Source organism: Pinus tabuliformis, chromosome 8 (genome assembly GCF_031772625.1).
Source record: "Pinus tabuliformis cultivar Carrire ecotype Pingquan chromosome 8, CPIR1, whole genome shotgun sequence".
NCBI lineage: Eukaryota > Viridiplantae > Streptophyta > Pinopsida > Pinales > Pinaceae > Pinus > Pinus tabuliformis.
The window spans coordinates 2,042,111,217-2,042,135,963 of record NC_142294.1 but is presented as its reverse complement, the minus strand read 5'-3'; the positions used below and the strand labels follow the sequence as shown (position 1 = coordinate 2,042,135,963).

The following is a 24,747-nucleotide window of genomic DNA, read 5'->3' as shown; positions in this document are numbered from 1 at the left end:
GAACTCTAAAGAGTCTTGTGACACTTCAACATTTGGCTAGCCTTTTGTGGATATTCATTGTGTTGGTTATATATTTTGGTTGATGAAGTGTTGATGGAAAATACAATCCATCTGTAAGGGGAGCTTAGATCCAACGATGAACCCATGTTTATTCCAGAAACCTCATACCTACACTCGGTCTTCATGTTTCGACGTCTTCATGATTATCCAAGTAATAGAAGTGGAGAAGGGGAAAAATCTAAACGAGAAAACCTAAATCAGAGGTCTTTATATGCCTCTCTGAAGGAACAACCTCTTATGCTCTCAATAAGTCGGGATCCCTCTTTCACCTCAAAATAAATAAGTGTCAATGTATATTTCTCTTTAAAATAAATAAATAAAGGCAAAAGAAGAGAAAGGCTTCCTATGCAGAGAGGTGAAGCAAGAAAATTCATCTAGGTTGTTAGTGTCAGTCTTTGTAGCCTTCCTCCAGTGATCAAACATGCTCTTACAAAGTGATTTTAAGGTGTCAAGGTCAAATTTTGTCATTTCAGTGAGTTTTCAAGCAAAATTTGGTCACTAGGTATTAGGTCTAGGGTTTGCTTTTACTCCTTTCAAATTTGTCCAAATGTCGGTCCATGTCACCATTCAGCTGAGCGTACCATCATTCAGAGGGTTGTCATCATCATGTTAAGTTCCACTGGGTCATTTTACACCTTGTTCATGCTTCAGTTGTGCCTAGGTAAGGTTCATTTCCCTCTCCTAGGATTTTGAAGGTAATTTCTCTTGGATGGTCAAATCATCAGCAAAAATTATATCCTGATGTTCGTACACCTTCCCCTATACTTAATGTACCTTATTAAACACTTCCCATCACTGATATCCCTTAAATTCCTCATTTTCGCACAAACCCTAGTTTCTTGCTACAACTTGACAATTTTCTAGGTTAGGCCTGTGATTTTCCCTTTTGGACCTCCTCCCCTCACTCAATATTTGAAATTCCACTTTCCCCTACTTCCAAACATCCCTCCCTACTTCCCAAAATTTTCTCAAGAATTTATAAGCCCCTTATCCCCTTCATTTCGCTTCATTTCGACAAATCCCCTATTCCACACATCGGGATAGGTTTTACTCCAATGATGTTTCTGAGTAATAAAATATGAATTTGGGAAAACTGAGAGAGTTTTTGTCCACAATAGGCCAAGGAATAAAAACATCCTTCACTTTTTACATAGGTGTCATGGTTTTAGAGAAATGTCAAAAATACATTTGCCTCAGGAGAATTGATGCACCTCTGAAGTGATCTTGGGAAAATCAAGTTTTCTCCTAGATTGGTTGGCCAGATGACTTTTTTGATGATTCAAATGATAACTAGACACAAATATCTTTCCAATGAGCTATCATGAGCTCAATTTGGAGTTTAGTAAGACCTTCAAAAGTTGACTGCAACAGCACTCTGCCTTTAGGCAGTCTCATTTTGCACATTTTGACTAGTCTTGGGAGATTTATTTTTTGACAGGGAAAATGAACTCCAAATTGAAAAATGCTAGTTGGGTTGGAAATTAGACTCAATAACCTTTCCCATGAGCTATCCTGTGCCCAATTTGGACACCGGGAAGGCCTCCAAAATTCTCTTGCAAAAAGCACGATGCATTGGGTTTGGAGCACGGCGCATTGGGCAGTGCTCTGCAATGTAAATTTTGAACGGGCACGACGCATAGAGCAGTCATGGCGCATTGGGTTTGTGGTGCAGTGCATAGAGCTATAAACCTGATTTTACCCATAAACTCTCTCAAACTTCAAATTTTCTCAATCCTCACTTGTCCAAATAGCTGAGGTAGTTAACAACATGAAAGACTTGATCTCTTTTGAGAAGAATCATCATGTGGGGTGTATTGAAAGCTTGAATAGATTTCCAACAATAAGGAAGCTACAGTCAGAAGGTTTGCTTCAATAGTCCTTTGTTACTTAGGTAGTGAGTCATATTACACAAGGTTTAGGGAATCCAAATTCCCCATATCCAAAAATGACATCAAGGCTGTCTTTGCCAATGAGGCAAGGAAATCAGTTTTGATCATAAATTTGATGGCCCAAGTGATTAATATTTTGAGAAGGGAAAATTAACTCCAAATTAAAAAATTCTAGTTGGGTTGGAAAGTAAACTCAATAACCTTTCCAACGAGCTATCCCGTGCCCAATTTGGACATCGGAAAGACCTCCAAAAGTCTCCTGCAAAAAGCGCGATGCATTGGATTTGGAGCACGGTGCATTGAAAGGGCATGACGCATTGGGCAGTGCTCTGCAGTGTAAATTTTGAACGGGCACGACGCATAGAGCAGTCATGGCGCATTGGGTTTGTGGTGCAGTGCATAGAGCTATAAACCTGATTTTACCCATAAACTCTCTCAAACTTCAAATTTGCTCAATCCTCACTTGTCCAAATAGCTGAGGTAGTTAACAACATGAAAGACTTGATCTCTTTTGAGAAGAATCATCATGTGGGGTGTATTGAAAGCTTGAACAGATTTCCAAGAATAAGGAAGTTACAGTCAGAAGGGTTGCTTCAACAGTCCTTTGTTACTCAGGTAGTGAGTCAGCTTACACAAGGTTCAGGGAATCCAAATTCCCCATATCCAAAAATGACATCAAGGCTGTCTTTGCCAATGAGGCAAGGAAATCAGTTTTAATCAAACACCATCCTTTATTCTTCAAGGCAATGATCCATTGTTGACAAAGGCACCTTCAGACACAAATCAGTTGCATGTACAGCTAAGAAATTAGTTTGAGGCACGGAATCAAAGCTTGATGCAAACACAATCAGGCAATCAAATGCAATCTCCATCTGTTTCACATGTAGAGTCAGTTAGTCAGGGGCAGTCATAGAGTAATAACCAATTTCTTACTCAATTCACACAATAGGCACACTCATCTTTCAAGGACAGCCTTTAGGCCAGGTACAGTCTTCTGCCTCTAGTCAAATTTCACCTCAAATATTGGGTTGCCATTCTCAGAAAATTAATCACTTGGGCCAGCTAATTTATGATCAAGGTATTCTAAAGCAGATTAATTATCAGCCTTCAAATAAAGTGATATCTCAGTCAAGATCCTTGAATCGAAGGGGGAAGAAAAGTTTTCCAAGCACTCTACAAAGTGAGATGAGTGATATGAGGTCAAATAGACTGAGACCTTGAACAAGAAAACAAGCAACTTACCGACAAACAAGACCTCATGGAGCTCAAAAACATAAAGAAAAACTGGCAAGCTGCCAAGAGGAGGAAAACCAAATTGACAACACTTGAAAGGGAAATTCAAGCTGATCGTGAATCTTGGCTTGAGAGGAAAAACTTGCACTTGGGAAAGTGTGCTAGAGAAGGCCAATGGGGAGAAGACATTGTTAAGGCATATGGTTTATCATTACATGGCAAGAAACAAAGTCTGCAAGGCAAGAATCAGGAGCTTGAAAGCAAAGTTGAAAAGGGCATCGAGGAGGCGAAAGGAGAAAGATAGACTTCAGATATTGGCTGAGGCTTCCTTGGCCTAACACAATGCTTGATGGAGAAGAATCAGCCCAAATTTCAAAAAATTTGGGACACTTTTTGCATTTTTGAAATTTTTGGCACAAAAAACAGAGTTTTCTGCTCTATGCGTCGTGCCACCTGGCGCTCGCTTTTGATGGGAGCCTCCAAATGACAAAAACTCAGCATTTTTGGATTTGGCATGGAAAAATATGCTTTCCTACCAATGGCCAAGAAATTTTGACAGGTTTTGAGCCCTCAAAAAGGTCAAAAACACTCAAAAAATGACCTTACTGCCCCTATTTTGACACACAGGAAGTAGTGTTGGGAGAACTGAATTTTGGAGGAGAAAATGGAGGCCAAATTCAAAAATTTTACTTGGGTTGGAATGTATACAGGTATACCTTTCCAACAAGCACACTCAGAGAAAATTTGGACACCAGGAAGGCCTCCAAAAGTGGCTCCAAACATGCACTATGAATAGAGAAATTGGGCGCGAAGCATAGAGGAAATTTGGCCCAGTTTTACCAAGAATGCTCTGTTTTTCGCCTAGTTTTGACAGTTTGACTTTTTCTCTCTCTAAATGTCAAAATTGTGATGTAATTTAATGTAAAATGATGGATCTTGATATAAATATGTCAAATATTCACTTATAGAGGTAGATTCATTTGTTAAAAAGTTGTTTGAAACTGAATGAATCAATTCCCTTGTTTCTAGAGGCATGTTGTTCCACTGCCTAATTTCTAGTTCTCAGTTTAGAATTAGTTGGAACAGCTCCTAAACATGTGAGATCGACCCCTAGAGGCTAGGATGAGCTATAGTTTGTCTATATTATGTGGTTTTTCAGTCATTAGCATGGTTGGACTCTTGAGAAAGCAAGGAGCTTCATTGTACACTCATATCAGCATTTTGGCTAAGGAATTGAGATCAAGGTTCGCAGCACTCTTTGGGATCCCTGTGCCATTTGTTTTGGTACAATGCTTCTCTCTGTAATTTTGAATTTACTTATGTGTTATGTATGACATTGTTTCTTCCTAACTAAATCAAACAAGAGTGTAAGTAGAATCCATTGAAATTGCAGTGCTCTACTTGAGGTTTGCTTTAGTTTCTTGATGTTTTCAGCTGCTTGCAGAGGATCCATGGCTTCTCTTTCCATATTCAACTCCTCACCTATCTAATCCCTCCATCTCATTCGATTTGAAGTGCCAAAATCAGTTGCCTACCTTGCCCCATTGAGATCTCTACAAAGCTGAGCCTCATTCCCCACACCCAAAATCTGCTTTTCCATTTGAGCCAGCAAAAACATCATTTTATTCAATCAAACTCTTTTGCACACATACCTAGCCTAAGATCAGTCAGCATATCAGTCATCTCAAGCCCTCATCAATCATATTTTGCTGAGATTGACCCAGAGAGAGCCCTCTCCCGACATGGTAGGGCTAGCTACCAGGTTAAGCGTGGTTTGATGTTGGTCCTAGATCCTACCTTTCTCATCCTGAGGTAGATTTAGGCTCTAATAGAGGTATTGTCCAGGATCGCTAGTAATGAAGCAATGTTTGTGTTCCTGCATGAATCCCTCGGGGTACTATCCAGGCCTACTTGCAGCAAAGCAACACCAAAGATGAAAAATTATACTTCGAAAATCTTAAGCTCATGAGCTACACTACCCTTCCCAACATGAAACATTGTGATATTGTTGAATCTTATGTTGTGTTAAACCGAGAAGGTATAGGGGGGGTGTGTCTATGAGTGGGGTAAGTGGGAAAACCAAAGTAATCTTCACGGTGAATCAATACTCCCTTAGGAACCGAGGTCCTACACAGAAGAAGTTAACCAAGATAGAGAAGTTGGATTTCAACTAGTGTGTCGCCAAGTGTTGTAGTTGTTGCAACACCCTCCAAAATTTTGGCTTGCATTCAATTTCGTAGCCTTCCTTGTTCTTGTACTTTGTTGTCGCAAACATTAGCGCTTATTTCATGAGCTATCTTGTAGTGTTTTGTTCCCTTTTGCATGTTGGGTTAATTGTCATCTTTTGGCATGTTTGGTTGTCGTGTAATGTTTATAACCCTATTATGATAGTTTCAAAGGTATATATTTGTGTATATGAGTTGTTCTAACTATGTAAACATCTGTCACACTCATGCACAAAGTTTTGAGAACCGTCGCACAAGTGTCATCACAGTTGTCCCAAAGTCTATCTTAAGTGTCACACTTGTTGTATCTTGTCATAAGGTTGTCACACGGGGGGGAATTATTTATTCATATGTTTATATGATCTATGTTGTCATGTCGTCAAAGTATTCTAAGTGTGTGATCACAGTCAAAGTCCATCATCGATCTCACCAATTCGACACATCCATTTTCGAGAAAACTTCTCGTCCGAGCAACCTAGCCACTCTGGGCCCCTCTTGAGCTGAGCATTGCATAGTCTCAGTCCTCTAGTTGTGACCTTTCTTCTTGGCACTACACAATGTGCAGTTCCTGTCTCCTGGGATTGTTTTACTATGTAGTTTCTATGCCCAAGCCCCGACCTTGACCTCTAGAATTTCGTAATCATGTCCTCTAGCCTAGATTATACTATGCACTTCACATCCTCAAGCATCAAGCTCATCACTTGAATCCTTGAACCGTGCATCTGCACAATAGCCCAACCTCCCTTAACTCCCATAACTACATAGTTGGCTCTCCTAGTGTCCATTCCCTCAACTTGTCCCCACTGGCTTTGGAAATTGTGCAGTCTTGTCCTTCAAACTTGCCTGAGCTATGCACTACATAGTCTTAGAGCTCAATATTTTCCCCTCACTACTAGAATTGTGCATTTCACAATCACTAAGTCCCTCTTCCCATCCTATCACCTATTCCGAGCTCAGTTGGTGGATTAGAATGTATCATCTTAAACTAGGGGGTTTTCAAATTGATGTCATCTCGTCATTAGTGAATTGCAAGAACAGGTACCCTATCATGTCATGTAAAGATGATGGAGAAGGAGAAGGAGGGAAGCATGCTTAAAGACTCTCTTGTGGTTGAACTTACAAGTTGATCGATCAAGAGAAAGCAAAGGGACACTAGTTTGCGACCATTGTCCAAGATTGGAGATCATTGAAAATTATGCATCACCAAGCCATGTGGAAGTAAAGAGTAAGAACCTTCAAGAAGACATCTAACACTTAGCAGCAATAGTGACTTGACATTTCTACATCATCAAGCAATCCATGTCGGAAGTTTCATGTCATGAGTGGTCATATGCCACATCAATATTGTGGATCATGTATATTGTATTCTGAAAAAAATTGTAAAGCTGAAGTCCAAAGGACACACATGGAATGTAAAGAGTCGTGTAAGCTAAAAATCCATAGGAATTCAAACAATCACGAGGGTTTTCAAAGAGTCACCCTTGGTTATATATACTCCCTCATTGTATGAGCAAAGGACTTTTCACCTTGGCTCCTCCCACAAGGCATTAGAGAGATAAGCTATATCTTTGAGGAGCAAGGAGTGGCTCCAATGCTCCACTACTCGAGCTAGTGATGTACATTATAAACATGTGTCTTCAAAATTTTACTTAATAACATAATCCTTCAAGACCAACACATTCTTCATGCATGGACTATGAATGTTTGTAAGACTTTTCTGCGGGTGTTTGTATTTCATGTTTGCTTTCACATGTGCTAAGATATTTGAAATATTTCGGTTATTTTAGTACTTATCTTATTGAGAATGTGTTGTAATGGTTGTTATTGTTGTCCCATCCTTGTGGAATATTCTACAGGATATTAGACAAATCTTTCTTCATTTGTTGGTTGTAATGACTGTCGCATCCGTTGTGGACTATTCCGTTGGATGTTAGACAGACCCTTCTGGTTCATGTGTGTCTCTTATTGGGTGGTACTATTACCTCTCACTTAGAGGTTCACTTTTCTCCCCTCTCTACAATAGAAGAACCTTGACACATTTGCAACTGAACACTCACCAGGCACACCTTCTTGCTTTTCGAAGACACCATTGCATCCCTCTCTCTTGATGATTGTTAGATTTAAGGAAAATCTCTAAGGATTTGACAACCAAGCATTTATACCGGATGGGACTCCTACACCAAACTTTGTTAGGTCTAATTGGGACTTCATATTAGGGAGATCCCCTGAATGTTGGCAGGTCCAGCACCATTGACAAAACCCTAGGTTGATAATTAAAGTTGGTAGCCTTTGGAGTTATAAAATTCTTGTTGCAATACTAGGGCTTGTCACTTTTTGGCATCGTTGTCAAGGAGGGTGTCAAAGAAAGCATTATTTTATTCTTGGAATGATTCCTTCTTTCTTTTCTGCAGCCATATTTCCTGCGAAAACAAAAAATGCATTAGGCATCTTTCATTTCAAAAACTAAAAAACTGCATTGTAATAGCATTCTCATTCAAAATATTTTATAAAAACAAAAAAGTATACATTCAATACCATAAACCCCCCCACTTGATCATGTGGTGCAGTAAGAGCCACATCTCCATCCACTACTACAAGTAGAAGAAGAAGAGGAGGTCGAAAAGTTAGAAGGAAGCATGAAGCAACTCTACTTTCGCAACTAATATTAGAGAGATATGAACTACCCCTCCTCTTTCAATTTAAGCTATAATGCACAATTTCAACCTTGGTATCCACCTAGCACCTCACCTTGGTCTATCCCCATTGCATGGTCTATCCTTCCTAATGGGGTGATTCATATTTCCATAAATATTCATGGTCTTATCCTTCCTAATGGGGTGATTCATATTTCCCTCAATATTCATGGTCTTATCCTCCCCAACCTGTCATTCCTCCTTTTCACCCATATCAACACCATCCTCCTCAATGGGGTGATCCATATTTCCTTCAACATCCTTGATATCCTCAATTACAATATCAATACCATCCAATTCCACCACAACCATCTCAAAGGCCCACTCCTACTCAACTACTTGCACAACCATTTCTGAAGCCAAATAATAACGTAACTCAACCCACTTACAATGTTGAGGTACAAAATTTCCAAATAAATCCTCTTGATCTAAATGATATTCATGTTAGATCGAAAAGAATATTGCAAAGAAGATATTCTCTTGTTTTCATTGAAGAACAACATCCAAAACAAGAATATTTAGAGGAGACTAAAGAACATGGACTACATTTGATGGAGAGAAGCCATTGGAACCTGAGATTGAAGAATTTATATTATGCTTATCATCAGATGTTGTATGTGTTCAAAAGGCTAATCAACAAAAAATAGAAGATCTGAATGTCATGGTAGAATAGGACATAAAGAGTGATCCAAATGAGAAAGTGAACCAAGGGAAACATAACTATATTGAACATTGGTTCCAGGAAATCATTAAGTTGGGGCACCACGCTTCTCTTCGGTAGTTCTTGATCTCATCTCAATCAAAGCAGTTGATTTCTCATAGTCTAGTATATATCAGAGCATATCTTTAAAATCTGCATGAGTTTATTTTCCATCCTTGTATGTATATGGCTCCATTGGAATTATTCCTATACTTGAAATAATTTTCTTTCTTTTTTCAATTAGAGTAGGATAGAAAAAGAAATAAAGCAGGGAAAAAAAAAAGAAAAAATAAAATAAGAGGGAAAATAAAATCTCGGTGAATACCTCTTTCGATGCACCTAAGATTGGCTCACTGATTGAAAACCTATATGAGGTAGTCATTGGGTTGGAAAAAGAGAAAAAAATTAGGAAAAAAAGAAAAAGGAAAAAGGAAATAAGATCCTATGTGAAAACCTCCTCTGAGGTGCCTAGGTAGACCTGCCGGTTGAAAACTTCATTGAGGTAACCAATAAGTCTAGGAAAAAAGAGAAAAAAAAAAATGATCCTTTTCTCCAGGTATCTCTTCGTGATGTTTGCAGGTGCTCTCCAACCTATGCAAGAAACAACAACAAGTTAGCACCATAAGAAGAAGTTGATCAGAAAAGCAATCATTTAGTCGAGGGTAGTCAAACTTGAGCTTTTCACCTCCTTTACCAATATGCTCCAAAAAGGCCAAGGCCAAGTCAATCCATCACTCTCATCCATTTCCAAACTTCACACATCATTCCCAATCCATTTTTATTCATTTCTCTCGCTATCTTGTGTTGTTACAAAGTATTTTTATGTTGTTATAAGATATTCTAGAATTGAAAAAAAACACAGGACAAAAAATTTCTTGACCATATATCGCAAACCCTACATCCATTGGCCAAGATTTTTTATGGAGAGATGAAAAAGGATAATGGTAACACACTCAAAAAATTTCAAGAAATTCCAGTGTATATTTTTCAAGTAATTGGCTGCCATCACCTACAACCATTTTTCATTTTTCTCAAGATTTGTACATCCATTGGCCTATATTTTTTATGGGGAGATGTGTAAGGATGATGGTAATATGCTCAAAAATATTTAGGTGAATACAATCTACCATTTCAAAGAGATTTTCTAAATGAGTCTGCTACAAGATAGTTATATGTTGTTACAGGAAAGCTATTGTATTGCTACAGGAAACTACAGAGCAAGGGAGAAGGTTATAAGACTAAGTTTTCTTTTTATATCTGAGAAAGGGGGAAGATCCATAGGAATCCATACAACTGATACACCTCACTAGCACCTCCAAATATTTCCATTGTTCCACTTCTTCGCCAAAAAATCCAACTTTTCCTTTCACTTTCACCTGTCCAAAGCAAAAAATGTTCACCCATCACTATCAGCATCCCCCTCCTGAATTATGGAAATTTTCCAAGGTTTCTAGCACATAAAATTAGTGAGTCTAAGAGGCCCTTTTGGATACTACAGGAAACCATGCAATCTTTTAGCAGTGTCCAAAAATAATACAAACTCAACCTACGCCAACACTACAGAAGTTTAATGAAGCTTACCACATTCCATAAGGAAAAACATGACCTTGAGCACCTACAAGACCCCCTATAGGCTACTAAAAGATCGCCAAAACATCTAGGAGAAACATCATGCAACAAGAGTTTGATTCCCTCGAGACTTTAAATAATAACCATGATATTGTTATTCTCAAAGCCGACAAGGGTGGGGTTGTTGTTATCTTAAATAAAGAGGATTACCCTAAAAATATGTTGGATCACTTATGTAACAGTGGGAGCTGCAGGAAGCTTAATAAAAATTCCTTAAAGAAAATCTTGAAAGCAGTGGTTCTTGCTATAAAATCCAATATCATTGTTGGCTCCATTAGCCATAAACTCAACAAGAGTAGCCCTCTCACTCCTAGGATCTATGGGCTTCCCAAGATCCATAAGGAGGGGGTTTCCTTGAGACACATTGTCAACACGATAGGAAAACCAACTTATCTTCTAGTGAAGTATTTAGCTCAACAACTAAAACCCTTTGTTGGCCTGATGGAATCCTTTGTCAAAGACCCTTCATCTTTTGTAAATGAGTTAAAGGGAATAAAATTTGACCCCGGGGATATTCTAGTTAATTTTAACGTAGTGTCCCTTTATAATAATATCCTCATTAAAGAGGCTATTGAGGATATCAGCCACATTACAGATTTTGATACTACTAGATTGGTTGAAATTTGTCTTACCTCAGCTTTCTTCAGCTTTGAAAGGGAATCCTATGAACAAACCTATGGTGTTGCCATGATTTTTCCTCTTTCCCCTGTCGTGACTAACTTGTTCTCTTTCCCCTATTGTGACTAACTTGTTCATGGAGCACTTTGTATCCAAAGAATTGGCCTCATCTCAATTCAAGTTTAAGCTTTGGAAAAGGTTTGTGGATGACACATGCATCATCTAGCCTTATTGGTGGGAGAAGTTGGATCTATTTTTTCATCATCTTAACAATCAATCTAGCTCCATTAAGTTTACCATGGAATGTGAAGTCAATGGTCGCCTGCCTTTCCTTGACATTCTTATATATAAAAAGGATGATGGTTCTTTCTCTCACTAGGTTTCTCGTAAGAAAACTCACACAAAGCAATACCTTCATGCTAAGTCCCATCATTATCTTGCTAAGAAATTGGGAGTTCTTAACACGTTAGCTACTCATGCCTTAAGAGTATTTGATGATATTCACCTTGATGATGAGAAGACCCATCTCCTTAAGGTATTCAAGAATAATGGCTATATTAGGCACCATGGTCTCAAAGCTTTCCTAAAAGCAGCCAAAGGTCCTAGGATAATAAAAGAACCCAGAGATCAGATTTATGGGGTTCATCTTCCCTTTCTCCCAGGGACCACTGCCAAAATCGCTAGGGTCCTGAAGAAGCATAAGGTTCCTTCAACCTTTAGGCCCCTTAGCACCATGCGAAGCTCCCTAAGATCAATCAAAGACCCGGTGGACCCAAGTAATATGAAAGGTGTTTATGTAATCCCATGTTCATGTAGGACACTCTACATAGGCGAGTTTGGCCGCTCAATAAAGCAAATGATTCATGAGGATGCAACTGAAATAAAACATGGTAGGACCCACTAAGTCAGCATTATCATAACAAGCCGAGAAGACAAAACACCACATCTATATTGAAGAGGCTTAGGTCATTGCAAGGATTGATCATTTCCATCATTGAATGTTTAGGGAGGCCATTGAGATTGAAAGAGGACCTAGTCATCTTAATAGAGATGATGGTTGGAAAATTAGTAGTTGATGGATCCCTACCCTTTCTTCTTAAATATTTTTTCTTACTTGTTGCTCTTTTGTTTTGTTCTTAGTTTACCTCTTTTTTATTCTATTTTATTTGATTTATCCTATTTTTCACTTTTATTTAATTAATTTGTTATTAGCTAATTTTATTTTCCTTAAAGATTATTCTTAATTTATATTTTATTTTAGTCTTTTTCATTCTTTAACCTAATCTTGAGTTTCCTTTTCATTGGTTGAATTTGTGGATTTTTTATTTTTATTTTTTATTTATATTTGTTTATATTCATATTTTAATAATATTCTTTTTAAATAGTTTATATGTATACTGTTGAGAATTTCTTTATAATTTATTAATTTCTATTATATATTTGTATTCCTTCATTTTAAATTTTGTGAATGGTCCTTTTCTGTTTCACTTTGACCATGAGGTGGAATCAATATATTTTTATTGATTTGTATTTATTTATTGGGAAAATTTTATTTAGTTTTCAATTATTTTTATATATTCTTCTTTGTTTTAAAATATATATATATGTTTTAATTTTGATTTTCTTATTCTTTCTTTTCTATTCTTTGTTTGACTTTTAAATATATTATAATTATTTTATATTTAATTATTTTTCTTTGTTTTTAAAATATATATGCTTTAATTTTGATTTTCCCATTCTTTCTTTTATATTCTTTGTTTGACTTTTAAATATATTATAATTATTTTATATTTATTGATTGAGGATTGTTTTTAATTTTTTATTTAATTAATTTAATTTATTATTCTTTAATTTCAACCCTGTGATTTGGTCAGGTTTGATTTTTAATGGACAATCATTTTCTTTTCTTGATTTATTTTAACTTTATTTTCAATCTTTGTATTATTTATTTTGAATCAATTTAAATAATTGATATATTTTGAACATTATAATTTTTAATAATTTTTTTTATTTTGGAATTTTTTCTATATCATTTTTATTATGTAATCTCTTGCTCAAATCAAACTCTCCATCTTAGTCCTAATGATGAACCACATTGGATGGTTCGAAACACATAGACACAAAATTTTTAATGTGATTTTCACCAAAAGTTTTAACACAAAATATGGATCACATAAGCCTAAATTCATAAAATGCAACACATTGTTCAACCATTTTCTAAAGCAGAGTATCTGAGACCATGATGACATGTTCCAAGAAGCTCCAAGGCACCATCAAGTAGCCCCATTGTTATGCAAGTGCAACGTCAAAGGAGGTCAACACATTCAAAGAAAGTCAACATCAAAATTCACCTTCAAGCTCTTTCAGTAAGCCCTAGGTTTCCATTACACCCATTTCTTAACCCTTTCCAAGCCTTCCATATCATTACCTAGTCCCCCTCACTCGTTTATGTCAGTGTCCTAAAATGATACATGAATGTCCATGTATTGTTATAGGAAGTTGATAATCATGTAAAGAGGGAGTAGATTAGAATTTTTTCAAATCAGGACAAGGGAGGGAGCCCACGAGAGTACTAATATCCATCCACTCCATCAAATTTTACTTTTTCCACCTTTATTCCACTCACCATCCATCAAAAACTTGGTCCTTCACCTCTTCTCAACCCATTTCCACCATAGGGAGACTCTCTATCCACCATTAGTAGCCTCCCCATGAAATATCAATATTTTTGGAAGCAACACCGAAAGAAAATTATGATCTTGAGTGGTCTATGTGGTCGCTACATGAAGATACACAATCCGGTAGTAGTCTACATAAACCCTATAAGATCAAACCTGACTCATGAGATCGAGAATTTTGAATAGCACAAAGCTTCAAGGGATTCCAACAACAGACCTAAGTAGCTACATTATTCCTTGTATACTTCTACAAGACCCTTAATCATCAAAATCAACAACATACGATTAGTTGTGGCACCTATACTCTGATAACCTGAATCAAGGGAGTTCCAACAACAATGAACACTATAAAAAAAATCGAAGCTAATGAAATGATTACTAAAGTTATAAATTTCACCTTAGAGGGAACTTCAATAGCCACATCAATGCTCCAACAACCTCATGCAAGATCCAACTAGTCAAATTTCCAGCTACAACACCACCTACAAGAGCATTACCAGGTAGGGTACATGTATTCAACTCTTGAACCTCACCCTTCAAACCTATTCTAGTTTGATAAAACATTAAAATTGTGAGAAGGAAAGTTTTTTCTATAGCCAAGCTTAGTAGCAAAACAAACTCTACCTTATCTAGCAGTCAACTTAACTTTTCTCTAAAGGGCACCCACGTGTATGGGAGATGAATGAGACAAAATTGGAAGAGACTCAAAGAAGTGAGTTGTTAATATTTAGTCATGATAGAGGACAAAAAGTGTGAAGGGGTAGGTGGGGGGTAGCTTAGTTAACTCAAATCACTCTGAGTTTTTGCATGCAATATTTTTTATATGAAAAATAAAATTAAAAAAATGGTCGATCCACCACCTCTCAACATGCAAACTTGTTGCTACAAGAAACTACGGGCACTACTATAAGATACAGACAGGTTGCTATAGGAGACGGACAACCTGCTACAAGATCATATAGGTTGCTACAGGAGACAGACAGACTGCTACAAGATCCTACAGGTTGCTACAAGAAGTTCACCCAATAGCACGTCTGACACATAACTACTAGTAAACCTCTGGGGGTCTACATATTGTCCTCCTCTCCATAAACCATGTCACAAACAGGGGGATTTGAACCTTGGACCTCTCAGTTTTCACAGATATCACATTACTTTGATCACCAATTGAGCTGCCCTTGGGACCATATAAAGGTTATATTAAATCTCTCCTTCTACACTTGATAAAGTTTTCTTAGCTTTAATAAATTTTTAGAAAGGTTTAGAGATAATTTCTTATTGTGTGCCTAATATTATTCATTTTACAAAATATTGAGAGAATGTTGTGTAAATTCTGAAGATATATAGTGTTATCTCAAAATCAAGCTCTGGAAGGCTGCAACCCAGGAAGACTTCAAGTAACTATTTCACACCAATCTTTTGACTAAGGCTTAGCCTCCTTAGCCTGAGAGGGCTCTCTCAAAGGATTATTGATTTTGACTATCAGTAAGATGGCTAACTCTTGTGAATAACATTGACAAATAATGAAGGCTGGACAAACATTACATAAGTTTCCATTGGGCCTATGGAGTCAAACATACTACAGCAAACAATGATGATGCCTTACATAGAAATCAGGGCACTTAGCATTTGGATGTTCAGAAAACCACTTATATAAAACCACAGTTTACAAAGGCATACAGGAAGTCAGAGCATGATCAATGAATTCTGAGTGATTATGCATTTGTACAACTGCAAAAGAACACTAAAGAAAATATACCATCACACATTCTGAACAAGTAAATCCCTTATGAATCCTGAGAAGTAAAACAGTCATTTATATTACTAAACTCTGTTTTTTTTACATAAGCCAACACAGTCCTCTGTTTGTAAAATATCCAACCCTCATTACATAGATGTTCCAGCTATATATAGAAAATCCTTATTCTAACTACTTCGAGCTTCCTCCTCCAACATGAGGGGAACTCGAATTCTGCCTATGATGACACCTATCTGCTTTACAACAAACTATTAAATACAATTAGTGCTAACTGGAGTTCTAAAGAGTTCTAATTTGACTATGACTCTAACTCTATCTTCTTCGTAGAATGATTCCTTCTTGTTCTTTGACACTTGGACTCCTTGCAGTTTGGCTGAGATGGCTGAGATGAGTATTTAAAGCTCCATGTTGGCCTCGGATGCTGAATACTTTAACTGCTCAGTGATGTTAGGTGATATCCCTTGCTTTTCGGTTCCAGTCATCCATAACTTCGAATATACAGCAGCATGTTTTTAGCCCTTTTAATAACCCAAAAATATAGGAGATCACCATGTTCCTGATGTGTTGGAGGCTTCATCGATGGCCAAGTGTGCAAGCCAAAATTCCTTGTATGCAACTCATTCAATACCCTATGACCGGTAATAAAGTGGCTTTATAACAGAAACTTCAAACTTGAGGTAAAGCATTCCACCTTTTAAAGGTACAGCTGTCTTGATCTGAATGGTTGTGATGGCTTCATTTGGTCCCTTACATGTCCTTTAGGTGTTTCCTTTTGAAAATTCCCGCACATATTACCAAACTCCCTGTCTGCGTTAAAATCATCATCTATAGCAGTTTCGTAGCGCGCTACGAAACTGCTGTGTAATTTCAAAAACGCAGTCTTCCTTACATGGCTAAATGATCGCCAATGTTCATGGCTTAAGCAACTTACTCCCTTGATTGTTTTGAAAAGATTTGCTTGCAACTTTTCAAGAAATATATATTTCTCCTGAGGAAAAGATGCAATGACATTAATAACACCATTGACTGTTCCCAATATAACTGTATGAAGCTGGCTGGTACCTCACTGGCTGATTAATGGATGCATTGCCTGTTTCCCTTTTATCAGTTGCAATAGCATTTCCAGAATGACCAGCTGAATCAGGTGCTCCACAAAGAAATAGCCCATTCCTCCATGTAACACTTTCTTCAATGACATTCTGCCATCAATATCATTCTCTCCAGGTCTAGTTACATCAAACTCAAATCCTAACTTCTTCCCTGCCTTTATAAAATTCACTTCACACAGCTGGTGCTTTGGCCAAAGGTATGAGACACTGGTCGAAGAGGAGAAGTTAGCAATAAGCCAGGATGGGCTCTTGATGCATGCTTCCAATAAAGCCTTTTAAGATTTGCCAAAGCAACTGCAATTATGTCTCTGTTTGATCCAAGCTCAATATCTGGAAGTGATCTGTTGTTCAAATCGAAAGTTTTTTAATCCAGGATGTTTAACACAACCACCATTTACTTTAGCAAACCAGCTTTCTCCTTCAGATAGTTGAAAAAGCTCTTCAGTAACAAAACCTTCTAGTGTATCAATATTTACGATTTCACTGGAGCTGGAAGCCTGACTGCACGAAAGTGAACCATCTTCAACACTGATAAATGAGCCTATATCTAGCTCCACATTCAGGGTATTGTCATTTTTGAACCCACCCGAGCCAACAGAATCATGAGTTATCAAAATAAGAGGAAGATTGTCCATACTTTCTTTATAGAAGGACTCAGCTGTATTAAGAGATTTGATTAGTCCCTCGACAACTGAAAAGTTCAGTTGGGACTCACTTGTCCTTACCACCACTTCTTCAGTGCATTGATTTGCTTCTTCATAACTGCTAACATTTGTGGCATCAGTACAAGGAGGTTGTTCTATTGGAGTATCTGAAACAAATGTACTACTAGCTGCAGAGTTTATTGCCACTAAGTTAACCTCAGTACTTTTTGAATCGCTGCCACATTTGTCAACATTGACATCTTCAAGGATGTTCCCATCCTCAAACTGTATTAAAGATTTTTCATTGCAAGACAGCTGGTCACCTTTAATTTCACCCATATCATCCAAATGAGGACTGAATCCTTTGTTTTCAATTCTAGTTTGAGATTGACTAGAGTTGAACTGACTTGATGAACTAGAGGTTTGGTTGGTGTTTTCGTCACAGGACTGATTAGGTAGATGTGAAAACATTGACACAAGAAAAGCACTCTTTTCCATGCTATCAATAGTTTCCTGGTCAGTCAAAGAATTAACTGACAATAAAGAGCTCGCATGTTCTTCATTAATTTTAGTTTGCATTAGATGAGAAACAATGCGTTCACTATCTGATCTTCTATCTGTCAATATGATTTCATCAGACACCTCAGACGCATCATCATCAGATATAGAGCCGCAAACAGATAAATGAGATGAAATTGGTGCCAATTGCTCAGAACCTGAATGATAGTCATGCTCAGTAATTGGACCATCCACAATTCCACGCTCACTATCAAGTTCCGCATCAGCTATTTGGTCATTTTGGTTAGGAACCACCTCATTAAGGATAAATTCCACAGCTGAATCAACATCATTGCGGTGCTCCAGGGCAACTGCCTTGATAATACGTTCATCAACCTGTGGGACTTAGCAGAAAGCCCTTTCCAAGGAATTGCATGAGGGCTTCTGGTGTGTTTGCAGAACAATATACTTGCAATTATGTACAGCCAATGAATGCAGGAAAGCGTAACTCGCAGAGGACACCAAATCTCCAAAGAAGAGCTTTGAGGAATGATAAACCTCGATCTTGGTAATAACCTGATCCATAGCACTCGGACTCCATATCTTCAATAACAATTTGGTTTCTCTATCTGCATTTATACATCACAGGACCCTTTATTTGTAAGAATATTTGAAGCCGCATCTGAATGGGTCACATTTGGTATTAGATGCTCTGCACGTGCCTCTCTGGCCTGCACAACACATTTACAATCTCTGGATGCAATCTTAGAATAGGACAGATGTGCTGCTATGCCACCGACAATACAGCATTGAATTGAAGAATTCGAAATTTTTCCACGGGACCAAGGGACTGCGGTGGCAGAAATGACTTCAAACACACACAACAGGTGGAAGGTTCACGAACAACATGCAATCATCAAATATGCTATGAAACGAATGGGAGTTGTTACTCACGAACAAAACAGCACGTGAAAGCTTTTCTTATACCCACAGGATGAAGCTAGAGACCCACCAGACTCTCAAAAGAAAATGATGTGAAGATGGCGCAGACCTCTTTTCAAGACTTCTGCAACTTGGTTATGACACCGGATATGGGTGCCTGTAACTGCATGTGTTTCAAACCCCAGGAAAGCAGCTGAAAAAGTAATCTGTATAGCTGAAGAAACCAACTTTTCAATGTCTTGTTAGAGTAGAACCAGATGCAACCATTGCAAGAAGGCCATAAACCATGCTTTTATCTCCAGATTGCTCAAAGCCAACCATGATAACCTTGTAGTTGTGATTGAATCCTTCAACAGACTCAAAAATTCATCTATTCTTGTTTTATAGTCAAATTTACACTGCTTCCTTGAAATCATTGTAGCTGCTCTCATCCTTTTCCCAATTCAAAGATATTGCAATAGAAGGAACCCCTAACATGAGAGCTTCCCTTGCACTTGCAACAGTGCCAGAATAAATGATGTGATATCCACAGTCTGATCCCTTGTTGATTCCACTGATTACCACTGAAGGCTTCTTCCAAGGAAAGAGTGCTCCAGATAAACTTATTAAAACACCATCTGCTGGGGTACTAAAAACCTTATAAGCTGACAACTGTTGATGCAAACCAAATGGATTTTGATAAACATGACAGCTGGGTAAGGTCTGCTATGGATTAGGATAAATCCCCGATTTCGTAGCGTAGCCAGTGCAAAATATGAATTATGTGCTACGAAATCACTTAAAACATGCTGCGCTGCGAAACTGATAGAAAGGATTTATGTGCCTTTGACAAACAATTGAACTGTTGTGAAAAATTTAAAAAAAAATTTCCTTGAGTGATAACAGTGGCTCCACTTGGGATAGTGTGCTCCTGTAGTACACTAAGAACTTGTAGCTCCAGTGCTTTATCCATTTATGACAAACAGAACTTTGCTTGACAAACATCCCTCTCCAGCGTTTTGGGCCTTCACCTCGGGCTTAAACTTGATGATCACTATAGAAGAAAGAAATCTACCTTTACTGAAAAAATAAATGCTCAGTCAACCTTGAGCTTATTTGCATTTTCCTACCTACCTACCCTATCAATTCAAACTTCTTTCAGCTCAATCAATGTGAAATTTCCAATGCAGCCAATCATTTGTCTTATCTGATATTTGAGGTTTTTGATTGCATCGGAGTTCAGAGCCACTATGATATGGTGATGACCACTGCCACTGAAATTGCCTCTGACCTTCATAGAAGAACTGAAACACTGGAGAGTAAAACTCTTCCATGTAGTCAGCTATAGGATCCCAGAATACATGATTAGCTTGATGTTTCTTGTAACTTTCTGGTTGTGCAAACTGATCTTCAACAACAGTGTACAGTTCCTCAATCGTGAAAGAGAAAGGAAGCAACACTCTCTTCTTGTGTTCTGCCATAGAAAGCTTCTGAAAATAATGATCATGATTATGAAAACTATATGCCTGAATTTGACCTTCTAAACCTTCAATGTCTTTCTCAATGTCTTCAACAACTTCATCCAAAAATTTCATCTTATCCTCTGCCTTACACTCAAATGATTTTAGATACGAGGACAAGGACAAAGAAAAATTTTCATCTGTTTCTTCATTACTATGATCATTATTCCATTGTTTGAAACCTTGAATTGAAGGAGAGTTTACCACCACATCTGATCTATCTATCCATTCCTCCAAAAACATAAGCCACAGGTCTTCAAATGACTTAATGGATTTGGCAGGAAAGCTTTCAACCCACTGTTTACATTTCCCTTGAAATGAATCATAGAACAACATAATGCAAACATCCTCATGTTTAACTCTAAGAAGCTCGGTAAAATCACAGAAATCTGATATATGCTTCAAAGTTAAACTCAAATCTTCTCCGTTGAATTTTGGACCATTCCTTAGAAAATATGCATCCTTGGGAAAATGATTTGGGAAACCATGAATTCCTGAAAAATTTATGCATGCATACCTTGAAATAAGAATGGTAGCATTTAGGTCCTTCATAACTCCAGTGGAATCACCATGAATGTATGAATTTCGAATTCTTCAACAATGGAGTCGCCAAGGTAGATTGCAGCCTCGAAAACCTTATGAGCTCCTGCTACCTTCAGAAGTTCAGCCTCATGATTTCGGGAATGAGTAATCTTCAGGCTCCCGGCAGACGCACCAAAATGTTATCTCAAAATCAAGCTCTGGAAGGCTGCAACCCAGGAAGACTTCAAGTAACTATTTCACACCAATCTTTTGACTAAGGCTTAGCCTCCTTAGCCTGAGAGGGCTCTCTCAAAGGATTATTGATTTTGACTATCAGTAAGATGGCTAACTCTTGTGAATAACATTGACAAATAATGAAGGCTGGACAAACATTACATAAGTTTCCATTGGGCCTATGGAGTCAAACATACTACAGCAAACAATGATGATGCCTTACATAGAAATCAGGGCACTTAGCATTTGGATGTTCAGAAAACCACTTATATAAAACCACAGTTTACAAAGGCATACAGGAAGTTAGAGCATGATCAATGAATTCTGAGTGATTATGCATTTGTAAAACTGTAAAAGAACACTAAAGAAAATATACCATCACACATTCTGAACAAGTAAATCCCTTATGAATCCTGAGAAGTAAAACAGTCATTTATATTACTGAACTCTGTTTTTTTTACATAAGCCAACACAGTCCTCTGTTTGTAAAATATCCAACCCTCATTACATAGATGTTCCAGCTATATATAGAAAATCCTTATTCTAAATACTTCGAGCTTCCTCCTCCAACATGAGGGGAACTCGAATTCTGCCTATGATGACACCTATCTGCTTTACAACAAACTATTAAATACAATTAGTGCTAACTGGAGTTCTAAAGAGTTCTAATTTGACTATGACTCTAACTCTATCTTCTTCGTAGAATGATTCCTTCTTGTTCTTTGACACTTGGACTCCTTGCAGTTTGGCTGAGATGGCTGAGATGAGTATTTAAAGCTCCATGTTGGCCTCGGATGCTGAATACTTTAACTGCTCAGTGATGTTAGGTGATATCCCTTGCTTTTCGGTTCCAGTCCTCCATAACTTCGAATATACAGCAGCATGTTTTTAGCTCTTTTAATAACCCAAAAATATAGGAGATCACCATGTTCCTGATGTGTTGGAGGCTTCATCGATGGCCAAGTGTGCAAGCCAAAATTCCTTGTATGCAACTCATTCAATACCCTATGACCGGTAATAAAGTGGCTTTATAACAGAAACTTCAAACTTGAGGTAAAGCATTCCACCTTTTAAAGGTACAGTTGTCTTGATCTGAATGGTTGTGATGGCTTCATTTGGTCCCTTACATGTCCTTTATGTGTTTCCTTTTGAAAATTCCCGCACATATTACCAAACTCCCTGTCTGCGTTAAAATCATCATCTACAGCAGTTTCGTAGCGCGCTACGAAACTGCTGTGTAATTTCAAAAACGCAGTCTTCCTTACATGGCTAAATGATCGCCAATGTTCATGGCTTAAGCAACTTACTCCCTTGATTGTTTTGAAAAGATTTGCTTGCAACTTTTCAAGAAATATATATTTCTCCTGAGGAAAAGATGCAATGACATTAATAACACCATTGACTGTTCCCAATATAACTGTATGAAGCTGGTTGGTACCTCACTGGCTGATTAATGGATGCATTGCATGTTTCCCTTTTATCAGTTGCAATAGCATTTCCAGAATGACCAGCTGAATCAGGTGCTCCACAAAGAAATAGCCCATTCCTCCATGTAACACTTTATTCAATGACATTCTGCCATCAATATCATTCTCTCCAGGTCTAGTTACATCAAACTCAAATCCTAACTTCTTCCCTGCCTTTATAAAATTCACTTCACACAGCTGCTGCTTTGGCCAAAGGTATGAGACACTGGTCGAAGAGGAGAAGTTAGCAATAAGCCAGGATGGGCTCTTGATGCATGCTTCCAATAAAGCCTTTTAAGATTTGCCAAAGCAACTGCAATTATGTCTCTGTTTGATCCAAGCTCAATATCTGGAAGTGATCTGCTGTTCAAATCGAAAGTTTTTTAATCCAGGATGTTTAACACAACCACCATTTACTTTAGCAAACCAGCTTTCTCCTTCAGATAGTTGAAAAAGCTCTTCAGTAACAAAATCTTCTAGTGTATCAATATTTACGATTTCACTGGAGCTAGAAGCCTGACTGCACGAAAGTGAACCATCTTCAACACTGATAAATGAGCCTATATCTAGCTCCACATTCAGGGTATTGTCATTTTTGAACCCACCCGAGCCAACAGAATCATGAGTTATCAAAATAAGAGGAAGACTGTCCATACTTTCTTTATAGAAGGACTCAGCTGTATTAAGAGATTTGATTAGTCCCTCGACAACTGAAAAGTTCAGTTGGGACTCACTTGTCCTTACCACCACTTCTTCAGTGCATTGATTTACTTCTTCATAACTGCTAACATTTGTGGCATCAGTACAAGGAGGTTGTTCTATTGGAGTATCTGAAACAAATGTACTACTAGCTGCAGAGTTTTATTACCACTAAGTTAACCTCAGTACTTTTTGAATCGCTGCCACATTTGTCAACCTTGACATCTTCAAGGATGTTCCCATCCTCAAACTGTATTAAAGATTTTTTATTGCAAGACAGCTGGTCACCTTTAATTTCACCCATATCATCCAAATGAGGACTGAATCCTTTGTTTTCAATTCTAGTTTGAGATTGACCAGAGTTGAACTGACTTGATGAACCAGAGGTTTGGTTGGTGTTTTCGTCACAGGACTGATTAGGCAGATGTGAAAACATTGACGCAAGAAAAGCACTCTTTTCCATGCTATCAATAGTTTCCTGGTCAGTCAAAGAATTAACTGACAATAAAGAGCTCGCATGTTCTTCATTAATTTTAGTTTGCATTAGATGAGCAACAATGCGTTCACTATCTGACCTTCTATCGGTCAATATGATTTCATCAGACACCTCAGACGCATCATCATCAGATATAGAGCCGCAAACAGATAAATGAGACGAAATTGGTGCCAATTGCTCAGAACCTGAACGATAGTCATGTTCAGTAATTGGACCATCCACAATTCCACGCTCACTATCAAGTTCCGCATCAGCTATTTGGTCATTTTGGTTAGGAACCACCTCATTAAGGATAAATTCCACAGCTGAATCAACATCATTGCGGTGCTCCAGGGCAACTGCCTTGATAATGCGTTCATCAACCTGTGGGACTTAGCAGAAAGCCCTTTTCAAGGAATTGCATGAGGGCTTCTGGTGTGTTTGCAGAACAATATACTTGCAATTATGTACAACCAATGAATGCAGGAAAGCGTAACTCGCAGAGGACAGCAAATCTCCAAAGAAGAGCTTTGAGGAATGATAAACCTCGATCTTGGTAATAACCTGATCCACAGCACTCGGACTCCATATCTTCCATAACAATTTGGCTTCTCTATCTGCATTTATACATCACAGGACCCTTTATTTGTAAGAATATTTGAATCCGCATCTGAATGGGTCACATTTGGTATTAGATGCTCTGCACGTGCCTCTCTGGCCTGCGCAACACATTTACAATCTCTGGATGCAATATTAGAACAGGACAGATGTGCTGCTATGCCACCGATAATACAGCATTGAATTGAAGAATTCGAAATTTTGCCACGGGACCAAGGGACTGCGGTGGCAGAAATGACTTCAAACACACACAACAGGTGGAAGGTTCACGAACAACATGCAATCATCAAATATGCTATGAAACGAATGGGAGTTGTTACTCACGAACAAAACAGCACGTGAAAGCTTTTCTTATACCCACAGGGTGAAGCTAGAGACCCACCAGACTCTCAAAAGAAAATGATGTGAAGATGGCGCAGACCTATTTTCAAGACTTCTGCAACTTGGTTATGACGCCGGATATGGGTGCCTGTAACTGCATGTGTTTCAAACCCCAGGAAAGCAGCTGAAAAAGTAATCTGTATAGCTGAAGAAACCAACTTTTCAATGTCTTGTTA

General features: G+C 37.9%; 1 protein-coding gene and 1 pseudogene across 1 annotated transcript in view; both read right to left on the bottom strand.

The window, feature by feature from the left end:
• Positions 1–18,336, bottom strand: part of LOC149244654 (uncharacterized) — a 35,241-nt gene extending 16,905 nt beyond the window's left edge. The window contains exons 1-3 of the mRNA XM_089371611.1: positions 18,312–18,336; positions 16,992–18,139; positions 16,547–16,683 (exon numbers count right to left, since the gene is read on the bottom strand). Of these exons, the coding sequence (XP_089227737.1) occupies positions 16,547–16,683; positions 16,992–18,139; positions 18,312–18,336 (1,310 nt within the window). The remainder of the gene's footprint in view (positions 1–16,546; positions 16,684–16,991; positions 18,140–18,311) is intronic.
• Positions 18,337–22,740: 4,404 nt separating this feature from the next.
• On the bottom strand, positions 22,741–24,161 carry LOC149244653 (uncharacterized; annotated as a pseudogene).
• Positions 24,162–24,747: the final 586 nt, after the last annotated feature.